General features: G+C 38.4%; 1 protein-coding gene across 1 annotated transcript; it reads left to right on the top strand.

Annotated features, from left to right (window-relative positions):
* The first annotated feature begins 7,058 nt into the window (after nucleotides 1–7,058).
* Nucleotides 7,059–14,552, top strand: LOC128501009 (complement factor H-like). The gene is made up of 7 exons (XM_053470390.1): nucleotides 7,059–7,167; nucleotides 7,881–8,063; nucleotides 9,144–9,326; nucleotides 9,997–10,194; nucleotides 12,099–12,278; nucleotides 13,017–13,217; nucleotides 14,300–14,552. Exons 1-7 carry the CDS (start codon nucleotides 7,095–7,097, stop codon nucleotides 14,407–14,409), a joined length of 1,128 nt encoding a protein of 375 aa, XP_053326365.1. The 5' UTR covers nucleotides 7,059–7,094; the 3' UTR covers nucleotides 14,410–14,552.
* Nucleotides 14,553–18,586: the final 4,034 nt, after the last annotated feature.

Genomic DNA, 18,586 nt, shown 5'->3' with positions numbered 1-18,586 from the left:
TATCTTGATTCATGCAACTCCCTACTATCTGGTCTTTCCCTCTCCTGCCTTTCACTGCTCCAATGCATACTCAACACTGCAGCTACACTAATCTTCCTTTCCCATTCATCTGCTACTCCACCATGCCAATCACTCCATTGGCTTCATATAGTGTTACCTCCTCCTCCGTCGGGCTGCCGGCAGGGACGCCGAGACGTAGCCTGCGCAGCCGGCTCCCTGCTCGTGCCGTCGCGGTGAGCAGCCGCCGGGTCCGTTCGCCTGCGAGACGCGCGTCCCCGGCGAGTTCGCGGGATAATTCCGGGGCGCGCGCCTCCACGTCGTGAGAGCCGTTCGCGCATGCGCGAACGGCTCATCTCATGAATATTCATGTCGCTCTTAAAGCGACATTTATTCTTTTTTCTCCTCCCCCTAATTAGGAGGGTAGGAGGATCCATATGGTTGGAGGGATATTTAAACCCTCATTTGGCACTACACCATTGCCTGTGTTAGTGCCTTTTTGCCTTCCACTAGCGTTATTCCTGATTCAGCTTTCTGGTTTTGACTCCTGCTTATTCCTGACCTCCGTTGTATCGCTGCCTGCCCTGACCTTTGCTTGTGACCCCGACTACTCTTTTGCCTGACCCCTCGGAAACCGTTGTTATTTATTATTTATTTTTTGTTCCTGAGTTCCACCTTATCATTATTTTTGGTGATATACTACCTGTCTCCTGTGCCTGGTGGCAGTACGTCCTCTCTCCTCCAGAGGGCGCTGATTCTGCAGCGCGGATCCAGAACCTGTACCCTGGTCGTGACATATAGGCTCCAGAATCAAATTCAAGCTCCTGACCTACACAGCTCTTAACAACTCTACATCACCCTACACCTTTACCCTCTTATTCAAGTACATCGATAACGATGACTTGTATCTCTCTTCTACCATCATTACCTCCTCCCATTCCCATATTTAGCATTTCACATGTTTTGTACCCATTCTCTGGAATTCCCTTCCCTGATCCGTCAGACTTTCATCCCTCAAAAGCTCTCTGAAAACCCACCTTTTTTGAGAAGCATACAGCCTTTCCTCCCAACACTCAGCCAGCATCCTAAACACGCCTTCTGAATGACCAACAGCAACCTACAGATTATCCTGACTCGAGCAACTCATCCTCACTCAAAGAGTCCTTTCTTACTGTTTCACTTCCCTTTCGACTACCAACTAGAATGTTAGCTCGCAAGATAAGGGTCCTCTTTTATTTTTGTTTGCTATTGTGTGAGATTTTATATGATTTCACTGACTCCGATTGTACCATCTCCACAGATTCTGATGACGCTAAATAAATAATTGTAATGTAATGAGTGTTTCATTTTGGTTTTGTGTAAAAGTGTTCAACCTGCACAAAAGAGAGGATCTGAAATGTTGAGGTAATTGAACACAGTTGCCGAAAAATGAACATTTTTAGTTCCATTGTTCAACACATAAAGGGTTTAGTTGTGAAACACTGGGATCTAGAAGTGGTCAACAAAATATGTTATGGTCGTACCTAGTGCACCTCATCAACATTGGCCTCAATTGAATTCTTGGCTGCAAGATGTGGGTCCCAGACTATAAATGCAGTGGAGTGGCGATTAGGGATTATCAACCCCACCCTGCTATGCGGTGGTATTGGCTCCTTACAAGCAATGCCCTGCCAGAAATATCATTCCTAGTGATCAGGGATGTTGTAACCCTTTCCAGCAATAATTCCTTAACGTAAAATATTGCCTAAATATTTTTTTTTTATTTTCTTTTGTATTTATATGTTATAATGTAACCAATTCACACATTATCCAAAAAATCTGCCAGGTCCACCAGGTACATCAGGTGTTTTATACCTTTCTACCTCTAGAGGCCACTCTTCTGAGTGTAAAACCTATGACCAAGTACTATGACAGCAGAACCTGATTACCTGGGTGTAGTTCTGACCTTAAATACCTGCTGTGTGTCAGTGGGCTATCCAGCCACAATGTTCTGTCTTCACCTAGAGTATTGCATACAATTCTAGGGACACCATCTCCAGAAGGATATGTACATATTGGAGAGAGTTTAGAAGAGAGGTACTAAAATGGTAAATGTTTTACAGGATAAAAATTATGAGGAAAGACTAAGGGATCTGCAAAGGTTCCAGGAGATCTAACAGATGCAGGAATTCTAGTGAAATTTGTGCAGTTTTCACCAAAAATATTCAACATAAATAGCAAGATGAGATCTCCTAAGTTCTCTGTCCTTCTCCTGTGTCCCTGACCTGTCCTGTATCCTGAGTTGTGTCATTTCCACATGCAGTCTGGTTGCACTTCTTGCAAAAAAACAACTATTAGCTTATTTGAATGACTCATAACTTACTTACTGGATATACGATTACGCAATTATTTTTCTCTTTTCTAGCCTTTTCCGGTAATAGAACAGGGAGAAAGCACTGGACATACATACATTGATGTACCTCTGATATTGTCTGTACAACTTTTGATATTGTTGTTTTTTTTTAGTTTGTTATGTAATGCAGGCCACAATAAAGCTACAAAATGTGTATTTTACCGGGATCTAAATTGTGCCTCATTTCCACAAGAGTGCCAATGTTTCTTTTGATTAACATCTTTGCATCAGCCTTGGTGCCTGGGCACCATGTAAATGATGTGAGACGACATTTTTAATATTCAACAGGAAATATTCCACAATTATTTCTCCATTAATATGCAACCTGTGTAAGGAGCAGGATTGTTGTACATTGCTAAACAATGGCTAAACATTTAATGCCTGAATCTTGTTTTAGAACTGTTCGTATACCCGAGGCACGGTTCCCATGATAGTTATCACAAGCCAAATTAAAGTTGGCTTGAAAATCTGTGTAACAATCAGTAAATTATCTCATGATTCCATGTGTTTTGAATGTGCTTAATTGGGATTGACATACTAATTTCTGATGATTACTATGGAGACCCAACCAATTATGTTAACACAGGTGTGTAAAAAAGCAGAGCATTTTCCTAAATCAGTTACTTAAAGAGAGCCACGCATTGGTTTCATTTCTTTGGCAACTCTATATGAAATTGCCTATTAAAACAGCTCTGCTTTATATATTGTGTTTTTTTTATTATAATATAGTGCCATCATATTCCGCAGCCCTGTGCAATGGTTGAATAGGGCAGAACTTAATTTGTCTTTACAGAAACAAAGGATAAGGATGGCCCTGCCCTGTATCAATAATACAATTTAGGTATCAGATTAACAATGTTTATTTTACACTTAATTCTTTAAAGTCCAGTATACTCTTGTGCACACCTTAGAAAGGAGAAGGAAACATCCAGCATGTATCAAAATATACGTACCTGGAAACTCTCATGGATTGACCCTAAATCTCACGGTTTTTGCCCTAATCTCAGGGTCTCAGGGTGCCGACTCCTTCCTATTCTTCCCTGCTGTAATTATATATAAGACTTGCAGTTGGTGCTTTGTTCTTCCAGTATGTCATGACTGCTTGAATGCGGGTTACTTAGGTAAGTGTATCTTTAAAGAATGATTAGTAAAGGTTTCCATGATGACAAGCATTTGGGAAACACATTTGATGAGTTGTTACATTTGATGAGTTTACATATTGACCATTAAAAGGTTAATATTTAAAGAGTCTCATGATCGGCCCTTTTAAAAATGTCCCAGGTATGATAATATAGCACACCATTGCCATTAAATAATTGTTATAATGATAGGAGTATGGTGTCTGGGTGCACACTGCTGCTTAATCAACTGATTCATTTGAGTTCTGCTGCTGAGGTAGGCGCATTCACCACACTTGCCAATCAGACTGTCCAAAAAATAATGTGTTTTAAAATAAATGATGATGTTAGGTTTGGTGGATCCAATGTTTTTTATGTTATCTATATATTTTTGCTTTTAGAAGCGCAAAACACTCCTTCTATACTTGTTTGGGATTACTTTCTGCCAAAGTCTAAATTTTCAGCAAGTCTTTGAGTCAAGTTACTTATGTCTGATCCAATTTATTTTACATTCCTTTACATGCATATACTCCCTGATTCCTTTAGTTAGTTACTTAACCCAGTTATTCCATTTAACCCAGTTATTCCATGTAGCCCCTTTAAACTACACCCCCCCACCACTTACCTTGTTGCCGGAGTCCTGCGGTGAGAGCGGGAGGCATCCGTCTTCTCGCTCTGCCGGCATTTCATGTTGAGCGACGGAATAGTCCAGCGTTCAACACGAGATGCCGGCACTGCGACGGAGTCACGGAGAGTAAGGGCCGCCGAGCGGTTGCTGAGAACTTCACGAGCAACCGCTCGGCGCCCCTGCCCGGGACTTAGATTAAAGCATCGTTTTTTGTTTTTGTTTTTTTTTAAACTTTATTTAACATGAATGATGTTAAATAAAGTTTAAAAGAAAACAAAAAAAAAACCAACTATGTTTTAAGTTAAGTCCCGGGCAGGCGCCCCTGCTACCATGGTGCCCTGTGAAAAAAAAAAGTGAGCCTCAGGTCAGCCAAGAGAACTTAAATAGCTAACAGATTGGAGGTTTCTCAAATTTTAGCTCATCAATACCATTACAGAAAACAATGTCCATTAGTACATCAGATTGCGTCACACTACTGAAATTACATAAAACTTAACATTTACTAAGTTTACTAAAAGGAGTAGTATTGCCCTTCCACAAAGAAATGTGTTTTAAGTAGCCCTTTCTTCTAGTTATTTTTTGTTGGTGTTAATCAATACCTTTATGTTCCCGTAAATCTTCTTTTAAACTCATGAATGCTTGCAAAATAAGTATAAATATTGGCCATTCCTTGACCTTTACTCATTGCTGGGAAACTACTGCATTTCAACAGCCGTGCTGTTGGTAAAAAATAAAGAAAAAAGTTTTTTTGGTTTGTTTTTTTATATAATTGGTAGAGCATATTTTAAACACATCTATATATCATGTAGTTCAGGGTTAAATTACCTTTCATTTCAAATTAAACTAGCATTTATAGAGAAGTGAAAAGGAACAGAAAAAATATTTACAATTGTTACTTTCAGGGCTAGCATATTGGCACAGTATAGGGTCACTGTGCCAAAAACTTCAGGATGAGGTCACCTTTTCATGGATAAGTATATATAATTTAAAGCATGCTCATCAAAAAAAAACAAAAAGAAAAACGCATAATGCATATGCTCATATTCAGATATTTGCCATACATAGTAAATTTCATTCATGCGTATACATTTCTTTATTACCGTATTTGGGGCTTTAAGTTATATATATATACTTATGGCATTATTTAGTGCCTGGAGGGTATTTATCTTGCATTGCACCCTATCCTGCATATTTTGCATATTTGATTTATTTGTGTGCAATTGTAATAGTTACATTTTGGCTTTTTCATAGATACACAGACTTTCCTTCCCCCCCCCACCCACATATTCATACCCTTCCTCCATGGCACGAGAGTGGAAAACATCTCTTCTTAGGCTGTAAAAAAGAGGGTGAACCTGCCACACCCCAGTATCTAACCTCAAGCCCCAAACCATCCCAATCTTTGCCAGGAACCAATGCAAAGGGTGCACCTTCCCTGACCATGACAAGTCATGTCGCCCTTACAACTATGCGTCTTCAGGCGCCTCTTGATTTCAGGATATAAAGTGGGTTGCTTTTTAATGTAGATAAAAAATGCAGATCAGCAGGTTCCAGGGATTAATTCAATCACTGCCGTCACATCACTTTTTAGGAACAGCGTTCAAACTCACAAATTTCACTTCTGACAAAATGGCCATACCCACACAACCCAAGAACATTAAATATGTGATGGGATAGAAATAAAATGGAAGAGGGGATAGAAGTGCCCCTTATTCCGCCACTACACACACCCCATTGAGATGGAATTGGACCTGTCCCATGGTGCAATGGCATGGTAAGGGGTTAATTTAAGTAAAGCCCAGGCAGATCAGACCCACTTAACACAACTATATATCTGTCTAACAGTGCTTTCAGATGTTTCAGTGGCAGGAGTATGGACAGTGAAAATCATAGCTTAGCCTCAAGGCACCCAAACTGCTTTCTGTGGGGGCAAAAAAATGTTGTTGTCATGTGATTGTAAGGGATATGCACCAAACAAATAAACCAGCTTTAACATAAACCCTTTTCATATTATAATAAATAAAAACTATGAAAACTTTGAATTGGATAAACAGGCTGTGGTCTTTTATTTAGCTTACAATGTAACATCAACCAACTACTTACATCAACATAAACATTATAACCATAAAGCACTCTTGGCCCAAGCCCCAGAGTGCAACCATACTTAAATACTCAAAGACCATTTACCCTAAAGCCAGGACAGTCAAAATACCACTGGTTCACCCTCTTTTCTCATACATTTTCTTAGAAAAGAAAAAGGGCAACCTTAATACAAGCCACGACAAAGATTCTTTTTTTTGTTTGTTTGTTTTTTTATCGCCTCAGAAGAAGTTCTTCCATCTTCGTACCTCTCCCGCTCTCCCGCTATGCTGCTGCTCACCAGACGCTACAAAGAGGTCAGTGCAGGCAGCTAGAGGTTCGCCGCAGGTGTGACAGGAACGCACCTCAGCAGGTCTATTTATAGGGCAAAATCCCGCCCTTTGCGCAGAGCGAGGCACCCGCGAGCACAGCGCGAGGTACACTTTACCTCAGGGAAGGCAAAATCGCGGTTAAACTAAGTGGCTCGAGACACCCTCGAGCGCAAAAGTGCGGCAAACTAAGCAGCGCGAGCGCAGCTAGAAACTTCTACTTTGTTTTTCTTTTTCTTTTATGTAACCTCTATCCTAACCTGTTATACAACCTGACCTCTACATGACCCCTCTATCCCCACAACCACATGCCGCCCTGACTGCTAAATAGAGTCAGGGCTCTTCAAACTGTGCTTTAGTGTCTTTTCATCCAAACAAAAAAAAAAAGATTAAACAATTATATCATATCCTTGTGTGCTGGTAAACACATTGCTTGGAGAATTTCAATGATTTACTTAAGTAAACACTTCCCTGACCTATTTAAAAGCTCTGGCCTATTGATTGCATTCCAGAAGAAACAGGGTTCAGAGCTCTGACACACTGGCTTTAATATGACTGGACTGAGAACTATATTGTTGGTTACATTACATCTAGGACTTGCAGCCATACAAGAGGGTAATTCAGGTAAATAGTAGGAAAAACAGACAAGATTGGAATTTAAATGCAATTACCCTGTATACTTTCATTATTTATTTGTAGGTAATCATAATGACTGCATGTAACAATAATTGATTATTTCATTCTTTTGTGTTTCCTTTTTTCAATACCCGTCCCTTAAATCAGATTTTTGAGTGTGGGCAAATCTGTATTATTGGTTCTTGTGGCACATAAGATTAAAGCATTCTATCAGCAGCAGAATCGCTTGCAATGTTTACACTAATATACATATATACGTAATATACCAAATGCCACACATTCCAAGTTCAATAAAACTATCCAGATTTGAAACTTGTGCCCATACTCATGGGTAACTCATCCTACCTTTCCAGAACACTAGAGGAGAGTAGAAGAAAGCATTATTAATTGCAGAACTGTCCGCAAGCTGGCTGGCAACTTGTTTGCCAAAATGAATGTGCAAGCAATGAGAGCCAGGCTGGAAACCACAAAGTATAAAATGCTCTTGCCCCTGTTACTCTAGCTTACAACAACCTCACCCCCCATTTGAGCCTTGTCAATGGGTGACACAAGTGAAATCTGTTTGTGTAGAGCCCATGACGTTTGACCTGCACATTTTTTATGCCTGCTTACTTTGAATATTGCTTGCTTATAAATGTTATAATGATTATCGGCATGGCTTACAATTATTGATGTATCTGATGCTACCTTTCTGTCTACAGTTAAAACATGTAAGAATCCAGTTATTGAAAATGGTCGGTTTCGTTATGCTTTCTGGTTTCCCAAAACAGTGGGTACTGATATCTTCTTTTCTTGCAATAATGGATATCTGACACCATTGAAAGAAAAGTATGGCAGATCTAACTGTACTGAAAATGGATGGACTCCGCTACCAAAGTGCATAAGTAAATACCATTAACCAATTCATGACATTTATTTTAAATAAATATCTGCAAACGAGTAATTTTGCTCCATCAGATATTACTAATTTGTTACACTATCTATACAGTAATATTATAGCAAAATAATACTGGTTTAAAAAAAAGTTTATTTGAGAGTTTGGTAGAAAAAAGAAAATGCCATATGGAAGCAGGATGTGTCAATACAGCACAATTGTATCCTCACTGTTCGTAACAGGAAGCAGTGGTCTAGCAGGGTGTCCCTGGCTGTTGTTGCATCTTCCTCGTAACGAGAAGGAGTGGGTCGCCGCTCTGGATCTAAGAGTAAAGTGCTCCTCTGGGGAAAAGGGGTCTCCCAAAGAACCGTACCACCATGCACGCCAGTAAGGATGAAAGAGAACACACTTTATTGGGATCTCTTTATTAGGATTAAAGAAGTAGCACTCAAACCTAGACAGTGAATCATTCTGAATACACATAGAAATGGAAATGGGTGAAAATACAAAATATTACAATTTAAACTCCTGTAAATCAATGTAAAATTGCAGTCCCAAGAATTTTAATTAAATGGTGGTTCAGCATCCCTTACACTGTATATTGAGGATCCAACTGCATTTTATAGACAGAGCCAACTCCTGAATGGTCTTCACCTTCAACAGAAAGACAAGTATACAGGTGGAAGCAAGTCTCTGCCTAATTACTTTTATCTACCAAACTCTTGCGGAATTATTCTGCAAATATTAATTTTAATATAAGCAATGTTTGCTTAATCATTTCGCCCACGGAGAATATGTGACTGCATAAGATCTCCAGTAGTGGCATTCAGCAGCTCCAGAGGTCCCAATCCCCTGTGACTACTCACAGACTAATGTGTGAAGAATGCATGGTACTTATATCCAGGATTGTTTTTAAAAAAAAAAAATATTAACTAGTCCAAAAAATCTTACAGAAAGCCACAGGATATTTCTTGTATGTAAGTATCATGATTTCTTGACTGCTTTGCCTATTTGTTACTTTTTTGTCAGATTTATCATACACAGTATTAATATTTTAATTTGTTCCATTTAATGGTTTTCCTTGTTTCAGGCAATAAAGAACCTTGTGGTCCCCCACCTATAATAGATTTTGGGGATTATGTAGGAGATAGAAAGACTACTTACGAAGCGGGGTCTGTTGTGGTATATAAGTGTCCAAACTATTATGTACTTCAAGGAAATCAACATATTAAGTGTGAGAACGGAACATGGCAAGATCCACCAATTTGTTTAGGTATGTGCACAAATGCAATTTTAGATTTACCAAAACTTCTTTATTTGTGAGTAATTACTAAAAAGTTGTATGTTGAAAGCAGTCATGGAATCTTTGGGCCTAAAAAATATGTTGCTATGTATAGCATACTGAGCGCTGTTTTAGGCCTGACTCCGGGCAACACTGAGCCACCTGCCTCCAAGGCTATGATTCTTGTTGTTGAAGGCCAGCCTATGGGATCATATCCCGGTGCCCTGCCTCTTAAGGAGTGGTGGCGCTGGGTACAGCATGCTATGAAAGCTGTGATCAACTAGGGGGCGCTCGTGTAAACCGGTTTCAATGAACAAATACAAAAGAAGAAAAAACTATGATGGTGTTGTAGTCAGTGCTGTGCCAGTTTGGTACAGTCCTTCATAGTGTAAATGGGCCAGTTGGTGAAATCAGCTATCTCCTTGTAACAGGCCCATTGACAGGACCAAGGGGACTGATTGCCCAAATAGGTAATCACCTAGACTGGAGAAATATTAATATGATACTGTTAAAATGCATCAAATTAGAGAGCTCAGTTTAGCATAAACGGTGGGTAGATTACTTAAAAGGAACAATATTGTAGCCAACCATTATTCAACAAACCTCCTGTATCTTACTGTGTAGTTATGTATCTAACATGAATGTTCTGTTTTCTACTTAGTGCCATGCACTGTAAAGAACATACATCTTAAAGAACACAATATATTATTAAGATGGACAAATGCTGATAAACTGTACATGGAACACGATGATCTTGTGTCATTTGTCTGTATGAGAGGATATGAAATATCTGATCCAACACAGTTAAACACAAAATGCAATAAAGGGGTGATTATGTATCCTAAATGTTTCAAGATTGGTAAGTATTTTAACCTACACAAATCAAGTGTTTATTGCAAAAAATGTTAACATGCTCATGTTCAATGTTTTTGGTACCTCAAGTCCCAGAGCAATTTTGCCATTTTGGCGCTATGTCGGTTTAGCGATAATTCTCTTTTCCTGTGAATAGTGTACCCATGTAAACTATATATTGTTTTTTTCAAGGAGAGATAGAGCTTTCTTTTGATACTATAGTTGGATGATTAGCTGAAAATTTAGAATAAGAAATTTAGTAAAAACTAGTGAAAATTAGAAAAAAACACCTAATATTTTTTAAATTTTCCCTCTGAATCCTCACAAAATTAGGTAAAGTGATGGAAAATCCCCTACAAGTTTATCAATTCAGGTGTCCTGATTTCAGAAATATGTAATTTATATAGATTTTCCATACTTTCCCAGCACCAGGGAGCATACTATAAGGTGTACAGTTTTTTGTATAATTTTTATGCCTATGGCTTAACGGGTTTGGGGGTTGTGAATGGGGGCAGGAGGGTTATACTGGCTAGATGTTATGCTAGGGCAATGGGATGTAAGGTTTCTTAATTTTTTATTATTATTATTATGTTTTTTATAATCGCGATCGGGCATTTTAAACTTTAAAGGATTTTACATATGTGAGCAAATATAAAAATGCTGAAACCAATACCACAGACCATATCTGCATTCTCATTCATGACCTTTAGTCATTATAGGAGAGTATAGGCATTCAATGGCCTTTATACAAGGGTAAATTGGTGTAGAATGCATAAGATGTGTTTGCTTTATACAAAATTAGATTAGAGGGAACAGCTACCCTAAGCCCTTTTGCATCAAGCAGTACCCATACAAACATGGCACATTCCTAGTCTGACTGAATCCAGCCCTGAACATGCCAAGATATGATCGAACGCTTATTCCAGCTTTTCTAACATATATCCACAGCAATTTGGTCGTCTTGCCTTTAAACTCAATTAAGGCCCAAAATGTCTTTCAGAGCCCCAAGAAAATAGCTCATCTCAGTGCACATCACAGTGGTCAGATACTCCATGTGGAGAGCGCAACTCCAGAAGAAGCCTAACAGCTTTATCACCCCAGATTTTTTCATGTTCTTTATTTTCAAGCACTCAGACTTTACAATTAAATCACATACGTGATTGATTAAAAACTGCAGTAATCATATATTTTTTCACTAGCCAAATCACACATATGCAATGATGAGGCATCCCCTCACCCCTGGAAGGTAGATAGGTTGGTAAAGTGGTGAAACATGTCTTGAGCAGAAAGGGGTGGCTCCAGGAAAATACTTAAAAAGGTTAAGGTAAAGAAATGGGAAATGGCTGGAGGCAATGGAGAGAGAAAAGAGAGTGAAAAATAGACTAAATATAACTGAAAATACCCATTTGACCACCCAGAGTAGAGGTAGGCCACACCAAGCTTGGAGATGGTCAGTTCACTAAAAAGCATCGTATTAAAAGCCTTGTTTAGGATAAGGGTGTCCATGTATGGACACTTTGCCTACCTGTGGTCCTTACGTACCTACATCTTACATCCAGTCTAAGCCTTTGTCTGACTATTATACCTTAAAAAACTGACCTGATGATAGTTGCAACCCCTTAAAAACTACAGATGTTATCCTCTGTATAAATGGTGCTTTCATATCTTGAAAAAATAGACACCGATTACAGAGAAGGTTGAGAATGGAAATGAAAGGGCTAGAAAGTATACTAAACAGTATAATCAAACTGATACATCAAAGTGTATTTTTTAAATGATCGTTTACCTGGATTTATCAATATTTGCTTTGTCTCTCCATAGGATTTATATTGTTGTTGCATGTGGTATACACAATTGTTTCAATGTAATTAGATGTTTCTCCTTCCGAAAAATGATGTTTTTATTTTATAGGGTCCTGTTTTTTATCACAGTCAACAATGAAGATCAGAAATATATCGCTTGATAGGATGGATGAAATTCTTCCTGGAGAAACCGTTCAATTTGAATGTAATGAAGGAATGGTTCCAGAAAGCAATCTGGAAGCCACGTGTGAAAATGGAAACCTTAATTACCCAAAATGTGTCATTGCAAGTATGTATATCATATAAATATGCTAAATACAATAGTGTTTCCGCGATTACCTCACACGATGAGGTCAAGTCACTATTCACGAGAGTCGGGATTTCATCTCCTTGACTTATTTATATATTATGAAGGTCCAACCTAAGTGAGCGTTTGCTGCAAAAAGAACCTGTATAATTCAGTATTTTTTTCTTTCTCCATCAGAAACTTTTTTTAATGTAACTTCAACTGTACTATAAAATCACACATATAATATTCATGTTTTTTTCTTTATTGAGGGAACTCAACTTCTTATACGTTATCACAACCAGATAACTTCTATTGATTGGAAGGGTATTTTTTAATGCAGAAATCTTACAGAAAAAAAAGAAAATAAGCAGCAGCAAAAATGGTTACATCAATGTGATACACATTTCTGCAACTTGTAGGCATAAAGCAGACTTTGTGTGACTTTACATATTTGTCTATGTTGTTTTAATGAAAAGTATCAGCTTCAACTAAAGACTGCTCCTCGATATGTGTTTGTAATTAAATTGATGATTAAATGGTCTGCGATATTGTCATAAGAAATGAGAACATCCATTACTGATGACAACATTAAACACAACTTTACTGGAAAGCCCCGCTAGAACTTTTGCAAAACATATGATTTTAACAATTCTGACAACAAGGCTTTGTAGGTCTAATTAAAAGTTATTTCATCATGTGAAATTAAGTCATGTCTAACAAAGTACAATTATCTTTCAGAGCCGTGTAGAATTTCCATTGAAGGGCTCAATGAAAAAAATGTTGAACTCCAGTCAATGGAGTATTTAGGTAAAACATACAAGCACGGCACAGAAGTTAATATTGTCTGCAAGGATGGCTTTAAAATCCGACATCCTTCAATTCCTCTAAAAGGCACGTGTATTGATGGAAATATGAACTATCATCAATGCTTCCGTGAAAGTAAGTGCAGTTTATTGTTCACAATATCTCTTTGTGTGGTCAGATTTCAATGAAGTCATACTAAAAGAGACACCTGGTGTTAGCATAAGTGATGCAAAAGATATATACCAGCTTAGAGGCATTTAGCACAGTTCAATGTATTTAAATTTAAATTGCTTGTGATTTTGAAACATTTAAGTTAAATGTAAGGATGTTTACTTTTATGGAACCAAAAGTGGCAAAAGGTGACAAACTTAGCATCTTTATATACTCCAAAGACTAAACTTTTCTTGCATTTTTGTAATTTTTCTGTTCACCTGAAATGACCTGTTTTCTCATTTATACTATACTTATATATCTTCTTGGACAAGTTGGACTTTGTTTTCATGCAAAATTAATAACTCAGTGTTTACCGTGATTAAATAAAAAGGGGGAAATGCCAACCTATTGTTGGCACTGTATGTTGTACTGATTTTGGGATTGCCTCTTTTTGTAGGGTTATTACCTTTTATATTTCTGATATGTATAGTGAAAATATTAAATGCTATGCTATGTATTCAAATGCTATTGTTGTTGTTATCTTCTTGATATACTATGTGTGTTTTTAAATGTGTACAAATGTGGTCATTTTTAATTATAACTCCTAAATAGCACAGGAGTACATTTCTATAAAAGGCCAACCACCGGTAAAGTATTAATTACATTTATATGCAAATATTAACAGACTCGGTAGCTTATCTTGAAACAAGAGGTCATAATCTAAATTTAGAGGGTCAGAGGCTTAGATGTAATTATAAGGAAGTTTAACTTTACTGAGAAGGTGGTAGATAAATGGAACAGCCTCCCAGCAGGGAAAGGCTAATAGAGTGGGTGACTGTACGGGACAGGCATACAGCTATCCCAAATCTAAGACCAGACTAAGGACTGATTAGGGTCTTTTTTTCAGGATAAATGGGCAGAGTAGATTGGCCGAATTATTCTCATCTGCCATCAAATTCTGTTTTTCTATGTTTCTATTTTTATCAGTGTTTTAAGCATAATAGCACTTTTTTGTTATTTTACAGCTCTGTCATTGTCAGCACATTTTTATTTTTATATCGTAGACATTCTCCTTATGAACAACTTTGATGAAAGCAAACTCAAACCTGTGCATCCAAATGAAGCATATTATGGCGATGGTGAAACGGTTCAATATGTTTGTAGACAGGTATAACACAATGTGTCTGGAGCAGCTGGAAATTGATGAAACAGGAGAGGCTTATACAGAAGAAATGTGAAGAAATGTGTAAATATGTGTGGTGAAAATACTGCAAAAGGTCCCATATACACTTTTTGATGTTGAATGCTAATAAAAATTGGGAATATTTCCCGTAAAACATATTATGATTTACAGCATCATATTCACTTATTTGCCCCCCTGAGGGACACCTTCAAAGGAGGAACAGTTGAATGTCACTGTCTTTCCCAAGGAAAATGCAGCACACACATCACCCAGTTTCCTATCATTGCTCAGGTGTTAGTTTAGGGCAGATTTTCTTGATGTAATGATGCTATGTAATGATGCAACATGTGGTGTGCTTCTCTTTAAATTAAATTGGTTAAAGATGAACCTCGCATGGGAGAATATTACAGAGCCGGATTGCCGGTTAGGCACCCTTGACCACTAGCCAAGATCTGCGGCTGAGAGGAATGGAGGTCTTTCAGTGTTCATGGTTGGCATGGTTGGGGAGATCAGAGAACTGACAGTCAGGTGTGGGGGGGGGTGCAGATATATGTGTAAGCATGTTAGAGGGACTATGTGTTAGTGGTTCATAAGTGTGTGTTAGTATGTGTAACCGTGTGTAGGTTTGTGTAAATGTCTGTAAATATATGTGAGCTTTACCAGCCCTCTGGCTAGAACGTGCCAGCCCTCCACTGCTGGCCGTCTATGTGCAATGGAGTATGAGGTCTGTGCTAGAGGTTTATATGGAAACCTTATAACACTTACATTATTCCAATTCTCATTTTCCAATTTGATCCACTCTGCATTGTAGATGAATACAGTTCATCTCAGACAGAGCTCAACCTTCAAAACCAACGACCTGAAAGCATGCGGCAGTCTCACTTCTGGTACTTTATTGTTTTTAAAGTTCAAATACATCCGAGAACATATTATGTTCTTAAGCATTACCTTTAGTGTAGATTCAACTGTTTATTCACTTGGAGAGCATGAAAAACATACTGAGCAAGCCAGAGGTAACACATACAACGCAAAATGGCTGCCAATCATAGAGCAACACATTCCAGAGTGTCTTGTAAAGTTAGACTACCATATACTACAATCTTGCCCACCATTACTACTATCCCTTTCCTGTTTCTGGTTTCAGAGATACTTTTTAAACATGTATGTATGTATGTATTCATAAATATGCATCTGTGTACATTATGCCATTAACATGGTCCTAATTATACAAATAATAAAACACACACATCACTGCTTTACACACAAAGTGTTATAAGTTTAGTTGTATTTAAGGACATTCAAGATATTAAAATTTAATACAATTAAGCTCTGAGCTGTGAACATGATAAAAAGGATAGACTTTATTATTTATGCCTGTAGAGCTTGCAGTCTTTCTAGGGAGCGTGGGGGCATACAAATACAAAAAGAAGGAGGAGGTAAGTAGAAGTAGTATTGTAGTTTTCTCTTAAAGTTGTGGTGAGTTGAAGCTTGACGAGCATCTAGTAACAGGAAGTTATACGAAGAAGACCCTTAGTTAAGTGGAAGCATTAGCTGTTAAAGGAGCAAAAAAAACCCCACTATCATGTATTCAGTTGATATCGGGGCTTAATTGTTATTAGAACCATTGGCTTTTCATTAAGATTGATTTACACTGAATAGGCTTGGGGCATTATCTTCAGTATGTTGATCTGTATTCTTCATGCTTCAGGTAGAGAAATGTAGTTGTACAATTTGAACACAGTGATAACATTTACTTCAATTGGGTTGTGCAGCGTAATTATTGGTATTTTGTGTGTACTGATTTGAGTTTGACTCCTTTTTTCCCCCTTTGTTTAGCTTTATGTCAGAGTGCAAGCTGAAATTGTTTGTTTGTACATTAGAAGGAAAGCTTTAAGGAAAATGTTCCTAGGTTTATACATAGAATCATGAATCATAGAAAAAATTCTCAGTTCAATATTATGTAATGTGCCATATATCAAATAAATATTTCAAACCAGTTTACTGGGGCAAAGGGATACATATGGAATCATTAGTTAACGCATTAAACTAGTTTCTTCTATTGCTTCTCTTTCTTCAGAAGGTCAATAATGGAAATGGAGATTCTGCTTTTGCCTCAGGATACATATAGGCTATATACTGTTGTCTCCCTGTAGATGGATTAAGATAAAGTAGCAGACTGGGCAGTAAAACATAGAAGATAAAAAAACATGAATGAATGACTGCTTATTTATAAAATGCTGTATGGAGAAGTATCTGAGTACTTGTCAATGGCAAACGCAACCAAGTTGTTGACCTTTTTTACAAGGGGAATGGGTGTAGAGCAGGCATGTCCAAAGTGCCAGATTTAATGAAGTGAAGATGTGCGAGGGCCGACCATGTTGCCTGACATTCTTTGAACCATTAAAATTGAATGCAAATTAACAATTTTATGCAAAGTTTATTGAAAACGGCATACTTTTCATTTTGTGACTTGGATGACAAATCTAAAAAGGTGTTAAATCCCTCTGCCTTTAATATAAAAAAAAACAGATCTATATTTGGGCAACTTATTGTGGGGCCTTATCAGTCCGGAACGTGGGCCGCAATTGGCCCTCGGGCCGGACTTTGGACATGCCTGGTGTAGAGGATGCGAACTTAGTCCTGTAATTGATACTTTGTTATGTCCATTCCACATAGCGCACGCTCGCCATCACACATAACACTGTCGGCAGGTAGTGTTTTTCCCACGTCCCGGAGGACCACCAGTGCTAGTGCCCAGTGGTTACATTCAAAACGTGGATGCTTTCCTCAATTGGTCTCTTTTACAGTACTTTACAGTTCTCGGTATTCATTGATTGTCTGTTTAAATGTCTCCTCCAGACAAAATGTCCACCCTTTAACCAACTGGTTGCTCCCACAGTACATCTCCTCAATTGTATATCAATTGGCTGTTTTGATTAAATGTCTCTGTCCCATTCTGATTGGTTATTGTTCTCCACTGGTTTATTTGATTGGTTGCAACACTCCAGGCACAGAAATACTGTAGGCAATTCAATTTGCAATCCCCAGATAACATTGTTCTGACTATTGCTAAAAGCATAATTTTCCCCAATAAACTGTGTTTCTCTTCTGCATCCTAACTAACATGTTTTGTCCTTCCTTGTGACCAAATAAACATTCTGTTGGAGGACTTATAGTTTACTCTGAGAACCCTGAGTCTGTAACCAGCTCAGAGTCCAAGGACAGCAGTAACACTGGACAGGGACCCTCCAGCCTATCTGATTCCTGTTACAAACATAATATTATTATTTATTTGATAGCGCCATCAAATTCCATAGCGCCGTACAATGGGTGGACACTACAAAACAAGTAGTATGTAACATAACAATTTGATTTACAGAGACAACAGGTGAGAAGGGCCCTGCTCAAACGAGCTTACAGTCTAGAGGGATTTAAGGTGTATTTACACAATAGGTAAAAGTGCGGTCATTAGGACCAGCCACACTAGTAAAAGTATTGCAGGAGAGGGACTAGGAAAGGTGAGCTAAAAGAATATGGGAGGGCGTTAATGTGCAATGTTGTAAGCGTCCTTAAAGAAGTGGGTCTTGAGGGATTTTTTACAGGAATAAAGGCACGGAGAAAGACAGACAGACCGGGGAGAGCATTCCAGAGGATAAGGGCAGCCCCTGAGAAATCTTGTAAGCGTGCATGAGAGCTAGAAATCAAAGGAAATGATAGAAGGAGATCATTGGATGAGCAAAGAGACCGGTGTGGAGTGTATTTAGAGATGAGTGATGAGATGTAGGTAGGGGAGCCACTGTGAAGGGGTTTGAAAGTAAGAGTTTGGATTTTGAAATGAATCCTGAAGCGCACAGGCAGCCAGTGAAGAGACCGACAGAGGGGAGAGACGTTATCAAAGCGATGGAGAGGAAGATAAGTCTGGCAGCAGCATTCATGGTGGATTGTAGAGGGTTGAGAGCCTTAGTGGCATGCTGTGTTAGGAAGGGACAGATGCAGGCAATGTTTTTATGATGGAGACGGCAGTTTTTAGAGACAGACTGAATGTGGGGGTGAACGAAAGGTCAAGGGTGACACCAAGACAGCGGGCATGAGGAGACGGGGTGATGATAGCACCATTGACATTGATATTAATATATTTGTTAAAACCTTACCTTAAATATACCGTTTT

The sequence above is a fragment of the Spea bombifrons genome, chromosome 6 (genome assembly GCF_027358695.1).
Source record: "Spea bombifrons isolate aSpeBom1 chromosome 6, aSpeBom1.2.pri, whole genome shotgun sequence".
NCBI classification, from domain to species: domain Eukaryota; kingdom Metazoa; phylum Chordata; class Amphibia; order Anura; family Pelobatidae; genus Spea; species Spea bombifrons.
The sequence above is the reverse complement of the archived record's forward strand: the minus strand, read 5'-3'. Positions and strand labels throughout refer to the sequence as shown.

What these genes read in the sequence shown, in the direction of transcription:
- LOC128501009 (XM_053470390.1), top strand. Translation starts at nt 7,095, where the DNA reads ATGACTGGACTGAGAACTATATTGTTGGTTACATTACATCTAGGACTT. An exon ending in TCCGCTACCAAAGTGCATAA is followed by an intron (nt 8,064 to 9,143) that starts GTAAATACCATT and finishes TCCTTGTTTCAG; the next exon opens with GCAATAAAGAACCTTGTGGT. An exon ending in AGATCCACCAATTTGTTTAG is followed by an intron (nt 9,327 to 9,996) that starts GTATGTGCACAA and finishes TTTTCTACTTAG; the next exon opens with TGCCATGCACTGTAAAGAAC.